Source organism: Muscardinus avellanarius, assembly GCF_963383645.1.
Source record: "Muscardinus avellanarius genome assembly, chromosome: 5".
In the NCBI taxonomy this organism is placed as follows: domain Eukaryota; kingdom Metazoa; phylum Chordata; class Mammalia; order Rodentia; family Gliridae; genus Muscardinus; species Muscardinus avellanarius.
The window spans coordinates 58,279,811-58,297,118 of NC_137790.1; the positions used below are offsets into that span (position 1 = coordinate 58,279,811).

Genomic DNA, 17,308 nt, shown 5'->3' on the forward strand with positions numbered 1-17,308 from the left:
AAATTTAAATAGGTCTGTTAAGGATTCTGATATTACCCAGCTGAGGCTGCTTCACAAAATTTTTTCCATATATCTTCTTGAATCTCGGTTCAAAGGCAGCCTTTGGAAGGTTCCAAAGACCCTACATACTTATTTACTTACTTACTTACTTACTTACTTACTTACTTACTTACTTACTTATTTTAATTTTTCTTTCTGAAAAATATTCTTCTATAAAAGGAACCAGTAAATGGTTCTTAAAAGATCTTCTCCATAGCTGAAATAAAATGTGTACCTTGGTGTGAATTATAAAGAAATCCAGTTCTTACCTGGCATTTTGTTCACATTGGAATTTATACATCTCACAAAATGAGGAGCTGTTGATTTCAAAGTAGTCATTAATTTATTTAGGTTTTCCTAAAATGGAGACCATAATAAACACAAAATCATTTTGCAAGTCAATAAAAATCCTCAGAATGTTTTCAAATCTTTCAATTTCATCTAATACCCAACACACTCCAAAAGTAAAAGGATGAATACAACATTATTCTCTGCTTACCAAAGATACATTATTTCCTTGCTATGCATGTCAATATTACATGACATAGATCAATTGTGAATTATTTCTTCCTGTTTTGAACTTGGTAGCAATAACTTATGACTAAGCAATAAAACGGTTTGGGAAAAGAAATCATTTCTCAAATATTCTGTCTATAGAAACCTTTACTCTAGGTCAGATTCGTTGGACTTGGAATCTGAGATGAGGATTCTGGCTTAAGGGATTTATTTGGAGAGGGAGGGAATCAGGGTAGAGGAGAAAACTTAAAAGGCAACTGTGCTGACTGAGCTTTAGTTTGGGGTCTGCAAAGACCTGAGACACAAATGCACCAACTGCACCACAAACAGTACACGCTGAGCCTGCAAAGGGCAGGAGGTGGCTCCGCTTTTCACTGTCGCGGGCAGCTTCAGCAGTTGGGACCTGTTATCAGCCAATGTTCACAACAGCTGGAGATGGGAGCAGAGCTGACAAAGGCAACTTAGGTGGGGCACCACGGTGCTCTTCATTTAAAGCCCGTAATAATATCAAGAGAAGCACCAACCTCGCCAACCTGGCTAAATTCAGATACCTTACCCTAGACAAAGTTGTGAAATTTCAAATAAGTAATAATATATACAGATTGTGAAGACGGTAGTATAACAAAAATTACTTTATGCAGCGATGCAACCATTTGGAATGAAGCTCCTTTCTTGTGTTTTTTCTCCCCAACCTGTACAGCTTAAAAAGAAGAAAACATTTCAGAAATTCCTTTTTGTCACAGTGTCAGACATTATTAATACAAACATAAACTGATCAAAGTTCTAGTAACAATATTATAATATCTACCAACAGCTTAAAAATATGTCTCAATACACATGTAAAAAAAATCCCTGTATGGCACTTTTCCTTGAAATGATTACACAACTGTGCAAAGTTTGTTACTGAAGCATTATTTAATTATTGCAAAAAATTTATCAAAAATAAAATAATCAACAAAGTTAATTATTAGGATAATGACTAAAAGTATGAAGACATATGCATATAATTAAATACTCTAGCTTTTAAAATTATGAAGTGAATCCATATAATATAGAAAGATTTTTAGAACTTAAGAGGAATTTTGATCCTCAGTGTGTATATGTGTTTTTAAGAACAGTTGTATTATGGGTGACTATAAACATAAAAAACAACTTGGAAGACATAGATACCAAAATGTTAGCAGTTGCTATGTCTCTATATGGAAGCAAATATATATATATATATATATAGATAGATAGATAGATAGATAGATAGATAGATAGATATATGCCCAAGTACTGGTATTACAGGCATGCACCATATATATATATATATATATATATATATATATATATATATATAGTATATATATACATAATAATATATAATATGCAATGTATTATAATATATAATATATAATAATATATAATGATATATAATAATATAATGATATATAATGATATATAATAAATAAATAAAATAATAAAAAATAATATATAATAATATATATAATATATAATGTATATAATATATGTGTACCATATATATATTTTATATATGTGTGTGTATATATATGCACACACACACATATACACACATATATATACATACATATACATATATACACACATACATATATATATATACATATATATAGGGAATATGTTGATAATGACAAAAAGTAGGACATTCTGGACAACTCTTATAGCTGCAAAGAGCATAGCACACAGCCTAATGGGTTAAAAGACAATTTCCTCTCTGATCATCTGTCAAAACCATTCTTGATCTCTTATAATTAGAAAATTCCTGAACTGGGAGCCATGAGCTTATGAGACCACTCCCTACTGCACTTCTCAGAGGCACTTTAGATGCTACTAGAATCAGGCAAATTCTCTGCCATAACACTGGCCGAATGTGAAAAGCTTCCAATGCTCAGTCACCTCATGAAGCAGGGCCAAAGGATTTCAGCCATGCTCCTGATTTAAGTCATCCAGTGATGATGAATGGAGGAAGTCCTTTCGCCATTCCTGAGTTAATCAGGAGTCTCGGATCAGCCTGATAGTGCCAGGTGTTAACATAAAGCTGGGTGTAAGATGGTAGGAGGGTAAGAATGTTAAGAGTGAGAACAACTGCTCCCTTTAAAGAAAAGCTGGCACACTCTGTCCCACTATTGCCCTGAGGGAATCTGAAACCAGGCTGGCCACATTTTCTCTTTTTCCAGAATTTTCATTTCCAAAAGAAAAAGAGAAACCCAGAGATGCATGTATAACCTTTTGTTTTTTTAACCTGTGTGGACCAAATAAAACCCGATTGAAGGCTAGGTTTTTCTTGGAAGTTGCCAGTCTGTGACCTTTGCTGAAAGTGGTAAAGGGCTTCCCTCTGCGTTTAACATTGCTTCAGCTGTGAGGCTAGGGTTAGCCACTTGGGCTCAGCATCTTCACTGAATCCATTGTACAATGTATGGAACTGTTCATTGAATCATAGATATTGTGACCTATCCATTTCTCTTTTCTCTTTGTTTCTGGGAGACAGTGAGAGTAGAACAGACACTAGATTAGGAAATAGATGTCTTTCTTTCTACCTAATTTTTCCATTTAGTAGATTCACAAAATTGGAGCTAGTACTCTTAGCTCTTTTTTCCTATTTTCTGTAAGAGAGAGAGAGAGAGTGAGTCCTCCCTATATATATATATATATATCTATCTGAAAGGATCATTCAAGGAATAAGATCATGTACTTAAAGTATATTGTAAACTAGTACTCTTAGCTCTTCTTTCCTATTTTCTGTAAGAGAGAGAGAGAGAGAGAGAGAGAGAGTGAGTCCTCCCTATATATCTGAAAGGATCATTCAAGGAATAAGATAATGTACTTAAAGTATATTGTAAACTATAAACTATTAACCAAGGTTTATTGCCATTTGGTCAATAATTATTTATAGAATGTCTTCTAAAGAGGCATTGTAGCTGGGCATGGTGGTACATGCCTGTAATACCAGTACTTGGGCAGCTGAGAAAGGAGGATTGCAGGTTCGAGGTTAGCCTCAGTAATTTATCTTGGCTGTCAGCAAAACCTTATTTCAAAATAAAAAATAACATAAGGCTGAGGGTGTAGGTCAGAATTATAATAAATGCTCCTGGGTTCAATTCCTAGTAACACACACATACATACTGTACACACACACACACACACACACACACACACACACACACACACACAGAGGCATTGCTACAGGTTGTAGACTATAGTTGAACACATCACACATAGTCCCTGACCCCAAAATGTTCAAACCATGTAAAAATAGAGAGATGTGAGTTGTAACCAATTTGGCTGTCTCTATTTCATTTTCTGAGCATCATCATCTTTTTCTCTAGCTATAAATATAACCTGTTCATTTGATGTATTAGAGCATTCTGAACCATTTTTGGTCCAGAATGTTGCTCAAGTAAGAATCACAAAGCTAATTAAGATATGCAAAACTGTATTTCTTGTAATTTTTTCATTTGCCGTATATATTTGAGGCTTTTTATTCCTCTCAAATCATGCATCAAAACATGCTTGTTTTATCTTCTTTTTGTAGCTAGGTCTAGAAGAAGGTAACAATAGGCTAGATCTCTTCATACAGAGTAAACATTTTCCTTAAAATTAGCTAGTCTAAGGACAAAAAAAGCTAATAAGAGGGGACAACTCAGACCAGAGTAAGTAGAAACATATATCACAGGAAAGAAGCAAGAATTTTCATACAGACCAAGGCACTAGGGTTCCATTTTGAGGCTGGTAATTTAAGAAAAATTGACTCACCACTATCAGTACTGATGCAATTTTCAAAAAGACTTGCCAGGAGTCTGTTGGAAGCCTTCTGAAATACAGCCACCACTGTTTCATTAAGAAGGTCTTTGTTCTTTTCAAGCCAACCACTGATGCTGTAGTGTACCTTAGGAAAAACATTCATTTCAGTCAGAAAAAAAGAGAAATGTATAAATTAACATAGGAAATTGTAAGTTACTTGAGAAATCATTGCAAATTATGTTGATCCTTTAATTTTAAATCATGTTTATGTAATAGCACTGAATAATACTCCATTATGAAGACCACAGAAATTTTTAAACTTTACCATTTACATTATCAAAAGAAAGAGAGAATAGGAAGAAAAGTAGAAGGAACAGAAAGAGAAGTAACAGGAGACAACGGTACAAGGAAGAAAAGAGAGAAGCAAGGCAGAGAAGAAAGACTAAATGTTATTTCTAGTACAAACAATTCACATTTAGATAAAGTGACCCAACATTGACACATAGAAAACACTCAAAATGACATTAGAAATTTTAGTGATATTTTTGTGACTATTACTTATTTTTATACATCAATTGGTGCAGTGTATTCTCACATCATAATGTAGCTCATGGTGATAGTGACATCCGTGCACATATTACTTAGTAAGCTTCCCACCCCTTCCCTTCTCCATACAGGATTTTGAGATTGGCATTGGTATTCTCACATACATACACAATGTCAGTGAAACTGTTTGCTTCATTAATTCCTTTTCTCCCTTCTTTCCCTTACATCATCTCCCTCGCACCACTGGGGTTTCTCCTCCAGTGTCTAACATCCCTGTTGTATCCCGATTACTCCCTAGCTTCCACATATGAGAGAAAACATGACTTCACTTTCTGTGACTGACTAATCTCATTTAACATAATGTTCTCTAGGTCTATCCATTTTCCTGCAAATGACATAATTTTGTAAGTATCACAGTTAATATTCCAGGGTATCAACGCCAGGTATGGCGCACGCTTGTAATCCCCGGGCTTGGGAGGCGGAGACAGGAGGATCGTGCAGGTTCGAAGCCAGCCACGCTGGCTTAAGAGACCCTGTTTCCAAATAAAAATATAAAAAGTAGGTCTGGGATTATAGCCTGGAGGTAGAAGGGTTTCCAGAAACCCAGTACCACATATATATATTCTAGGGTATCAAAGAAGAAAATATATCTGTGTCAGTTGGCAGTCTAGTTTTAGGTTAAAGAGTTATTCTCTCCTTCATTACTTCTCTTTCTGTTCTAACAAGAATCACTGGCCAGAAGCAGAAAAATAGGGAACAAGATGCTCACAGACTCATGTGTAAATGAGAAGAGGCAGTGAGGGTCACTAGAAAGCTTCAGTGGCCAAAGTTTGGAGACAATTACTTCAACTCTTTCTTTATGTGAGAACAAAAAATTTTAAAAAACTCCAAAAAAGACAAGTTGAACTCACTCATTCACACAAAGTTGAGTTGAAAAAAAAGGGCAAATAATGGGGGGGGGGACACATGACTTTGACGGTATCCATGCCTTTCTGTAGAAGTCTGGCTTTGAGTTGGGTGACAGAGTCCATCTGGAGATTTCTGACCTCTGTGCACATGGGATGCTATTGTAGTATGGATGTTCCATTCCCTTAGGACTAAAAGGCTACTCTGCCTTTTTTATAGGACTGAGATGTATTTTGTTCACCTTTACATTTAACTTAAATATTATCTGAGGACTTTGGCTGAGTGCATTAAGAAAGTTTTATTCTTTTCAAGCCAACCACTAATATTATAAGACAGCTTTAGAAAGGCAAGCATTTCAATAAAAAAGGGAGATGTGTATAAATTAACACAGAAAATTATACATTACTCAAAAAGTATCACAAATTGTGTGTCTTTTAATTGTAAATTAGCTTGATGTAACAGTACAGAATAATACTTCAGAAGTCCACCATGCTACTCAAAAAGATTCTCAAGCTTTACCATTTACATTGTCAAAAGAAAGAGAGAAGAAGGAAGGAAATGAGAGAGGACAAAGACGTAATGGGAGAGAGAGACAAGGAAGAAAAGGGAGGGAAAGGGAAGTTTTAGGACTGACAGTCCCCATGTAACTTACCACTCCTGCATAATGAGCAAGTTCAAAGTGAGCTTCATATTTCTCTTTCTTATCAGGCTTCGGCTTCTGTAGATAAACTGACTTTCCAAAATGGTTATCAAAAAGTTTGCTTTTGAAAGTCATATCTGTAGCCTTAGGGAGCATACATTCCTCTTCAAGAATAGAAAGAAGGCCCATGGGCTATTGGAAAGACATGACAGCAGCATATATTTAAAAACACCAGGAAAAAGTGTTCCCAACAGGGGCTCAGTATAATTTCCCAAGAACCTACTGAGTTGACAAAGGAAAGAATATTTGTTGCATATAATTAGTCAATCATCTATTCAACAAATATTGATTAAATACCTACAATATCAGGAGCTGCTGATGGTTTTAAGCCCTATACTGTCCTTGGGGTGCTTACATTCTAGTGAAACAGACAGATACTAGGAAAATAAGCAAATAAATAACTAGAAAAAAATCTCAGTTTTATATAACTGCACTGAGGAAATCATGTTTGCCTGAAAGACAATACAGAAGGGGTTGGCTGGGTGGAATCTGTTTTAGATGGGGTGATCATGTAAAACTGCCCAAATGAGAAGAATACCCTAACCCAAAAGTGGTGATGCATGCTTGTAATCTCAGCATTTGGGAATCTGAGACAGGAGGATTGTGGTTCTCAGATAGCCTCAGGTACTTAGTGAGGCCTTTTGCAATTCAGTGAGACCCTGTTTCAAAATGATAAATAAAAAATAGAGCTGGAGGTGTAGCTTGGAAGTAGAATGTCCCCAGCATCACACACACACACACACACACACACACACACACACAAACTAATACCCTGACAAATATTCCAGAGTACAAGTATTCCAGGAAGAAAAATGAAGAGTTCAGAGGTCCTACTTATTATAGAAGCACACTTGGAAAGTTTGAGATCACATTAGAAGCAAATATTGACAAAACAAAGCTGGTCAGATAGAGATCATGGTATGAGGAAAAGTCTTAGAGTTAAGTGCAGCTGAATTCCAAACACCACATAAGCTGTGGCAAGATGTTTGGGAATAAATGCAATGAGAAGTCTTTTGAGACTTTTAAAATGAAGTGATAAAATTTGATTTATGCTTGAGAAGAACCATTGGTTTAGAACAAGAGTGGGAGAAGTAGATTGGAAGTAGGATAAGAGTGGGAGAAGTAGATTGAAAGTCATGAGCTAAGAATAGCTTTTAAATTTTAAAAGGACTATAAAAACATAAAAAGAATGTGTGTTAGAATACTGTTTTTGTGTGGTTGAATGCCTTATTTTTCTCATAAGCAATTTTTTTCCTAAAGGGCCATATGGCTTCTGTCATACCTTTGCATCCACTCAACTATTGTGGCACTGAAAGCAGATCATCTTATTATTATAAACAAATAAATGATGATGTTCCAATAAAAGTTAGTTACAAAAATGGACTGTGAGCTGGATATAGCCCACAAATAGATGGTTTTCTGGCCCCTTGTCTGGACTACTCATAGTTTTAGATCTTGTAGGAAGACATTAGGAATGAAATGTATGATGAAAATAGAGCTTTCAACTTCCTGATGGATAGAATGTGGAGCATAAGAAAAAGAGGATTTGAAGCCAGGCATGGTGGCACATGCTTGTAATTCCAGTACTTGGGAGGCTGAGACAGGAGGATCATGCAGGTTCAAAGCCAGCCTCAGCTACTTAGTGAGGCTCTCAGCAATTTAGTGAGACCCCATTTCCAAGTAAAATATAAAAATAGGTCTGAAAGTGTAGCTCAGAAGTAGAAAAACTTATGGGTTCCATCCCCAGTACCACAAAAAAAAAAAAAAGAAAGAAAGAAAAAGAGGATTTGAGCCCAAGCAACTGGGTAATGGATACTGTCATTAACAGTATATAGACATATATAGACAGGGAAACATACAGGCAGGAACAGGTTTGGGAGCAGGAGAAATCAAGGAATCTTATATTTACATGTATATTTTTTTATTTATAGATTCACTTTTCCACAAATAGTTTGGAAGTGTTTCCCATGATCAAAACACTGTACCTGACATTTTGGGTTATATTAGAATGAATAAGACATGAGCTTTGGTTCCAGAGTATCTAGTTGTGAAGACAAGACATCTAAGTTACATGTAGACAACAAAATAAAACAGAAGCACAGATAAAAATGTGAGTATTTAATGGTATAAAAAGTAAGGTAGACCACGATTCCTTTCTCCAACAACATAGATTTCATGATTTTCTACCTTGTACCTAAGAACCATAGCCCCCTTGTACTTAGGAGTACTAAGGTACCTAGCTCCTTGTACCCTAAGGACCATAGATGCTCAGGTTCAGAAGAGACATTGAAATCACAACCCAACCTGTCTAATAGATCCTTGAATTACCCTCCTTCTAAAGGGCAGTTTAGCTTATGTTTGAATATTTTTATTGAAAGAGAACACATCAATTCTGATTCAAAGCTCTAGACAGTTAATATATTAAAACAAAACTTGATTGTCATTTAGAATTCTTTGTTTTAAATTATTCCACTGGAGCCATATAAGTGGGTCTAATTCTTCTTCTATGTGGTAGCTCACCAGACATTTGCAAATGCTGTTTCTCATCCACCCTAGTCTATCACTTTAACTTGTGTACCAGGGTTTTCTTCCACTTTCATCTTTTCTCATCAACCTAGAACATGCATTTAACAGAAAGTGTATTAAACGACATTCCAGTAAGATCTCTTGAAGAGTTTTGGACACTTCTTTCATCCCAAGCATCTAAGTATGGAATAATGTAGACTGAGAAGTAAACTCTTCCAAGTGAAGACAATGTGTTCCCAGTGAAACCAGCTCTGATCTTGCTCCTGACATTAACCCTGTGAGTTTTTGGTAAACTGAGAAATGAGAAATGTAGAGAGGAAGAGGAAAAAGAGAATAAAAGAAAAAGGAAAAAAAGGAATCCCACACACTACACAGGTGATTCATTGGTGTGAGTTCTTAAAGGCTTGAACTCCATCTTGGAACCCTGTATTTTTTCCTTGAGATTTTTTAAATAATTGTTTTTTATTGGTGCATTGTAGTCATACATCTTAATGTGGTACAAGATGGTAGAGTCATACATACACACATCACTCATTTATCCCTTCCCCATTACCCATTCCATTTCCTCCCCCTCCCTCCTTCTTATGTTTGGCTTAGTGATTGACTTTGATATGTTTGTGAGTATATATCATGTATATTAGGGAATTTCCCTCTTAGCAAACTTTGTATTTTTCTACAAACCAACAGTTCTTAATTTGCAAAAAAATGTAAGGATCTGGAGAACATTATGTTAAGTGAGATTAGCCAGTGACAAAAAGTGAAGGTTCATGTCTTCTCTAACATGCACAAGAAAGGGAGTAATGGGGATGCCAGAGGAAGTCCAGATAATGGAGGCAAAATCTCAGTGGAGCCAGGGAGGTGCTCTATTGAAAGATGAGAAGGAAGACTGAAGTTCACTAATGAAAATTCTAGGAGACTTCCGGGAAGATGGCGACCGAGAAAAGTGAGGCTTAAGAGCCCCGCTAACAACAAATCTCCATTACCACAAAATCAGCGCCTTTCAAAGCCAGAAAACAACATCACCAGAGAAACAAAAAAAATCACCAGGCTCCAGAGAGAAAGCGGACTGAGAACAGAGCCACAGAGGAGATCCTCACGTCCGAGGACGCGGCTTCACGCCCGAGGACGCGACAGCAGCGCCATACTGCTGGCGGCACCGGCGAATTCACAGGACGGCCACAGCAAGCCGAGGGGAGCCGCTGCGGAACAGCCAGGTGGGATTTCTCGGCGCAGAGGGCATCTAAAGCTCCCAGTGGCTGAGCTCAGCACACGCTGCAGGGATTCAGAGTGGAAATCAAAACCAAGAAAAAAAAAAACGCCAGCCCCATAGCCGAGGGCGTAGCAGCGGCGCCATATTGCCACCGGCGGCAACAGCACCGAATTCACCGAATTCAGTACAGCTACATCTGCGTACTCAAGAACAGTGAGTCAAATTGTGGGCCACAGAGGAGAAATCCCAGTACTGTACTCACTGGGACTTGACCCAGTGGGAGAGGGGCGGTGGCAGTGATATCACACCATAGGAGAACGTGCAACCTGGCACCCCCCACAGTCTAAAGCAGCCTCTATCGACTCTCTGGGTCAGAGACTCTGTGATACAACCCAGTAAAGGAGTAGTGGGGTCTGAGATACTACTGACTCGAGATCCAGAGCACCTTAAGTGAAGTCATAGTGACCCAAGGGAAGAACCCAGAGAAGGCACAAACTTCCGAAATCATGGAAAAGAGGAATAATACTGGAGCTACGAATGCTCACAACCCCACAACATCAGAACCTAATAAAACAGAAAATCAGAGATTTCTAGAAGATCAAATCAGGAAAATAACTGTAGAAATAATAAAGGTGCTTCGAAAAGAACTCAGAGAGAGCCAAAAAGAGATAAAGGATGCAATTAATGAAGTAAAGGCCTCAATTCAAAGCACAAACAACCGATTAGAACACATGGAGAACAGAATCTCGCTCTTAGAAGATGATCATTCCAAAAATGAACGCATAGTTTCTAATCTAGGAAAAAATATCCGACAGCAGGAATCTGATATTGAAGAAATATGGGCCCATTTTAAGAGAGCTAACCTAAGAATAATTGGAATAGAGGAGGGAAAAGAAAGTGAAACCAAAGGGATCAACAATCTCTTCAAGGAAGTAATAGCAGAAAATTTTCCAGACATAGAGCAAGAGGTCGATACGCAGGTCCAGGAAACGTATAGAACTCCCTTTAGACAGGATCGGAGAAGAGGATCCCCACGCCACATAATTGTCAAAATGACCAATGTGGAAGCCAAGCAGAGAATCTTAAAGGCAACAAAAACAAAGGGCCAAGTGACATTCAGAGGCAAACCAATTAGAATCACTCCAGACTTCCCAAACCAAGTTATGAGAGCCAGAAGGGCTTGGAGTAACATATTCCCAATTTTGAAAGAAAACAACTTCCAGCCAAAAATTTCCTACCCAGCAAAACTTTCTATCAAATTAGATGGAGAAATAAGAAGCTTCCATGACAAACAGAAACTGAAGGAATTTATGTCTTCAAAACCAGCACTAGAGAAAATACTCAAAGAGATTAACTATAAAGAATAAATAGGTAACACACACCAGAACCAGAGAAACAAGAGTTTCCATCCAACAGACAATTAAGATTGGTTATCTGTGGAGATTCATTATTTATGTTAGTCTTTTACCTATCTCTAAAGGGTATTGTTTGCCTTTATTGTTGTTAATTTTTAGGATTTCTAGTTGGAATATTAATATACCTTCAGATATAGCATTTGGAAATATTTTATCCCATTCTATTAGTAACTGTTAACTCTGTTTACATTGTCTTTGGATATACAATATGTTTTTTATTTTTTAGGGAGTTTGTATACTCTTCTGTTGCCTATGCCATTGAAATCATAACCAAGAAATCACTGCCAATTTCAATGTTGTGAGGTTTTATGACCCAGATTTTCTCCTAAAAGTTTATAGTCTTAAGATTTATATTTAGGTCTATTATCTATTTTGAGTTAATATTTGTATATGGGATTAGGTAAGGGTCCAATTTTATTCTTTTCCATGTAATTATTATTTTTCAACAATATTTAGTTAAAAGATTATTATTCCCACCACCAAATGTTCGTGGAAACCTTGTCAAAAATAAATTGACAATATAGGGAAGAATTTAGCTCTAGGCTTTTATTTAACTCCAATGGTTTATATATCTGCCTTTAGAATAGTACTACACTGTTTCAATTATTGTAGCTTTATATGGTTTGAAATCAGAAAATATACATCTTCTAGCTTTGTTCTTTTTCAAGATCGTTGTGGGCACCTAGAGTCCATATTCCATATTAGGATAGATTTTTTTTCTGAAAAATAAATATATAAATATATGATAGTTTCACCTAAAAAATAGAAAAAATAGATTCTCTGGTAAGAAAGAAAGCAAAAAGAAATATTGAAATGTTATCTTTAAGTCATCAAAAGCTTGGTATCAGACAAATGAAACTGTTATGTGAGATTATCATTTTTAATTTTTGTAAATTGCTATAATACTAGATGTCAATCCCTAAGCCAAGCATGGGAGGGAGGGATAGGGAGAGAATGGGGTGGGGATCGGGTGGGGGCTAACTCGGTGATGTGTGCATGTATGTCTACAAAAGTATGTATCCCACTATGATGTATGAATACAGTGCACCAATAAAAATAAATAAATAAATAAAATAAAATAAAAAGACCATACCTCAAAAAAAAAGAAAGAAAATTCTACCATCAAATGTGTGTGCATATGTGAATATACCAACATCAATCTCAGCACTTTGTATTTAGAAGAGGTGAAATATGAGGGGAGGGCAATCAGTGCTGTGTGCATGTATATAACTATCAACATAATTTACATTATGATGTGAAACTATAATGCACCATTAAAAGCACAATATAAAAAAGAAAATAAAAATGTAAACATCTCGTAAAGTGGTGCCCATTAACCAGAGTGTTGAAGAAAAATCTCACAAAGGGTCGAAGTCCCCATCTCAAGCATGGCGACTCCCCACACATGAGCATCTCCACTCCCCTGGTCCCCAATAAAACCAACTTACCCTCTAGGATGAACGGAAGTTTTATGTGAAACAAGCGATTTCATATCTCAAAATGTAACAACTACAATACTAGAGAGGAAAATACAGTTCCTTCAAAGTCTTCTCTATCTCTTAAGTGCTCAGGAAATATAAAGTTTCATGGAGTTCTTGAGAAAATTAATTTCAAATAGGTTAGAGAATAAAGTAACTATTATCTGTCCCATAGCATTAATTGTCCTAAGTTACATGGTAAATGGTTTGAGTCAGCTACCTATGTCACTTTCCTCTCTTCCTCTCTGTCACTTTCTTACTACTTGCGTTTCTGCTCTCTTGGTTCAGGACTTCTTGATTTCTCACCCACACTGCTATTCCAGCTTCTTAACCCTAACCCTAACCCTAACCCTAACCGTAACCCAGTAGATTTGACACAAGCAGTGCTGACTTTTTCATTGCCCAGCTCAGACCCCACTTTGACTCCCACTGCCTCAAAATAAGGCATAAATTAATTAAATTTCTTCACAATCTAGCTCTCCTTTTTTATCCTTTAAATACTTTCTTATGCATATGCTACAATCCAACTAGTCTACCTGATATATCATAACATGTCCTTTGCTTTTCTCTCTCTATGCCTTTGGCCTTGCATGTCTCTGAATCAGAATTATCCCTATCTTCTTATCTTTACCTGCAAAAATTATATCCATTCCTGAAGGTTTAGTCTAAATGTTCTACCCTGCCATCCCAGGCCTTTCTATATTCCTACAGGCAGAGGTGAGCTCTGTTCTGATTTTTTGAGGGGGTAGAGAGGCTTTTCTTTGTGCCTATTATTGTATTTATACTGCACATAATAATTTAAAATGTATTTCTATGTTAATTAGACTTAAAAATATTTTATTTGACTGCATACCTCCTAAAGGTAGAAACTACTTATAACAAATGCTACATTTCTATAGCATTTAGTTTGAAGTTTTATACACAGTAGTGCACTATAATTAAGGACCAACATTATGTGTATATTGACTTCTGGGGAAAAGCATTCTCCCCTCCTACCCTTCTGTTCTAGCTTTGCTGAGGTTTCCCCTCCACTATCTGGAGTCTCTCTCATATTCCCAATACTCCCTAGTCTGGGCATATTAGAGAAAACATATGTCCCTTCTCTTTCTGTGTTTGGCTTATCTCACTTAACATAATGTTCTCCAGGTCTTCCCATGTTCTTGCGAATGACATGATTTTACACACAATAGAATTCTACTCAGCAATAAAGAACAAAATCTTACTATTAATTCTGAGTGACCTCCCACAGTTTCTGTTTATTTACATTTTTCTGAGTGCAACACCATGTGGACGTGCATGGTGTGGGGGTGTCTGTGTTCCTGAAAATGTAAGCATCTCATTAGTCCAGTGTTGGATGTCATGTGTTCCTCCATCCCTATAACCCTAGGCCAGGAATCCCTTCCTCTTCAATGGGGCAAAGTGGAAGCAATCAATAATGTAGTTGCTAAATAGATTCACTTGTTTAATGAAAAGAAGAAGAAAGAGGGAGAAGGAAGAGGAGGAAGAGGAAAAGGAGGAGGAGGAAGAAGAGGAGGTAGAAGAAGAAGAGGAGGAGGAGGAAGAGGAGGAGGAAGAAGAGGAGGAGGAGGAGGAGGAGGAGTGGAAGTCATCATCTTGGTTTTAAGACATCATTCCAATTATGCCAGAAATTTTTTTATTCCAGGATGATGCCTTGTAGGGTTTGCATTCCTCATAGTCCTTAGCACAGTGGGCCCAGAGGTGACTAAAGTGTAGGCCCCTAGCAAGTTTCTGCAAAGTGATTAATAATTGGCAGGTAAACACTGATATAGGCTCAGTCATGAACAAATTTGAGCTCTGGGACCTTGGCTGCTTTGTTGCGGTCAATATATAAACAGTAAAAGTTGACAGCAAGCAGAAAAAAAAGAAGAAGATATGGAGTTATATATTTATGTTTATTTAAAATATAATTAGGCCGGGTGTGGTAGAGCATGCTTGTAATCCCTACACTTGGGAGGCAGAGACAGGAAGATCGCGCTGGTTTGAAGCCAGCCTCGCTGGCTTAAGAGACCCTGTTTCCAAATAATATATATATATAATAGGTCTGGGAGTGTAGCCCGGAGGCAGAAGGGTTTTCGGGAATCCCAGTACCACCAAAAAAAAAAAGTAAAATAAAATAAAATTAGATATAATTTGAATTATTTATATTAAAATAGAAAAAATATCACCTAGAGAGTTCCTCTTGGTGACATATTTTAGAATTTTATTTGCATTATTTTATATCATTGATTACTGACATGGAAAATTTCTACTGTCTGATGGCACATCACTATATAGAAATTATCAAAAGTTATTCAGGCCAAGTCAGGCAAATGAGGCAAATAATGTAATCAAGGAAGTAATATAGTTTGGACTAAAAAATCTAGTAAGATGATTAAGTACTAAAGTGAATTTTTTCCTGAGGCTGCTATAATCTTACATTCTTATCCTAATCCTAATCCTAATCCAAGAAAGTTGAATTATTAGAAAAAGAATATAGCCTTTTAAAGTTACGACATTGAAAGAGTAAAAAGACTTTAACTGTATAATTTGGGGTATACTTGTTAAGAAATCAAAGAAATAATCTATCAATGCCTTATGTATAAACATAAACATATGGTCACATATTAATATATTAATATGTAAATTATTGACTCAAGTTCTTAATAAACTAGAATATTTCAAGTAATGAAGTATGAGTTAATCCTGTAATAGATTTGTTCACAGCATGTATATAAAACAAGATCACTGTAAGCTTGAAGACCAAATTAACAATTAAATTTGGTGTTAAAATATATTTTTGTAGCCGGGCGTGGTGGTGCACACTTGTAATACCAGCATTTGGGAGACTGAGACCGGTAGATCACAGTTCATGGACAGCCTCAGCTACTTAGTGAGGCCCTCTGCAACTTAGTGAGATCCTGTCTCAAAATAAAGAATTAAAAAAATAGGGCAGGGGGTGTAGCTCGGAGGTCGAATGCCCCTGGGCTCCATCCCCAGACCTGAATATATATATATGTATATATATATATACATATATATACATATATATATAGTTTTTGTGAAATTAAAAATATAAAACTTTAGCCAGTTGATACTTGTGCATGGTGAGAGGTAAGGATTTAGTTCCATCTTTCTACAAATGGATAGCCAGTTCTCCCAGCACCATTTGTTGAAAAAGCTGTCTTTTCTCCAGTGTACAAGTTTAGCCTCTTTGTCAAAGATTAATTGACTATAGGTGTGTGGATTTGTTTCTGTATCTTCTATTTTATTCCACTGGTCAGTCTGCCTGTTGTTGTGCCAATACCATGCTGGTTTTACTACTATTGCTCTATAGTATAATTTGAAGTCCAGGATTGTGATGCTTCCTGCCTGGTTTTTATTGCTGAGGATTTCTTTGGCTATTCGGGGTCTTTTCTTTCTCCATATAAAATTCATGACTGATTTTTCTAGGTCTATGAAGAATGTTCTATGAAGAATGTCTATGAAGAATGTTCTTGGTATTTTAATAGGAATTGCATTGAATCTATAGATCACTTTTGGCAGAATGTCCATTTTGATGATACTTATTCTGCCTACTCATGAGCAAGGGAGATCTTTCCATATTCCAAGGTCTTCTTCAGCTTCTTTCTTTAATGTTTTATAGTTTAAATTGTAGAGGTCTTTTACATCTTTGGTTAGGTTTATTTCTCGGTATTTTATTGGTTTTGAGGTTATAGTGAATGGAATTGTTTTCTTTATTTTTTCACTGTGGATTCATTGTTGGCATAAAGAAAAGCAATTGATTTCTTTAGATTGATTTTGTATCCTGATACTTTGCTGAATTGGTTAAACAGCTCCAGTATAAAGAACAAAACTATGTCATTCGCAAGAAGATGGAAAGACCTAGAGAACATTATGTTAAGTGAGATCAGCCAAGCACAGAAAGAGAAGAAACTTGTTTTCTCTAATATGCTCAAACTAGGGAGTATTAGAGATACCAGAGGGACTCCAGACAATGGAGGAGAAACCTCACCAAAGCTAGAATGGAAGGATAGGAGAGGAAGAAGGGTGAGGTTGATTAATGAAGGAGCTACATTAAAATTTGTGTAAAAATATAAATATAGCATGGTTAACCTGAACACTCATTGTTGGGAGGGGAGAGGGGAAGTGGGTGAAGGGTACCTACCCAGCATAGTCTGAATGTATGCTACTTTCAATATGTCCCACA

At 36.4% G+C, this 17,308-nt stretch overlaps 1 protein-coding gene across 1 annotated transcript in view; it reads right to left on the reverse strand.

Moving 5' to 3' along the window:
* LOC308263160 (myosin-15-like) overlaps nucleotides 1-17,308 on the reverse strand; it is a gene marked incomplete at its 5' end in the record, with an annotated part of 185,662 nt that overhangs the window by 118,611 nt on the left and 49,743 nt on the right. Inside the window, 4 exons of the mRNA XM_080696037.1 lie at nucleotides 309-396; nucleotides 1,188-1,255; nucleotides 4,333-4,465; nucleotides 6,425-6,604. Coding sequence (XP_080552163.1) covers nucleotides 309-396; nucleotides 1,188-1,255; nucleotides 4,333-4,465; nucleotides 6,425-6,604 — 469 coding nt within the window. The remainder of the gene's footprint in view (nucleotides 1-308; nucleotides 397-1,187; nucleotides 1,256-4,332; nucleotides 4,466-6,424; nucleotides 6,605-17,308) is intronic.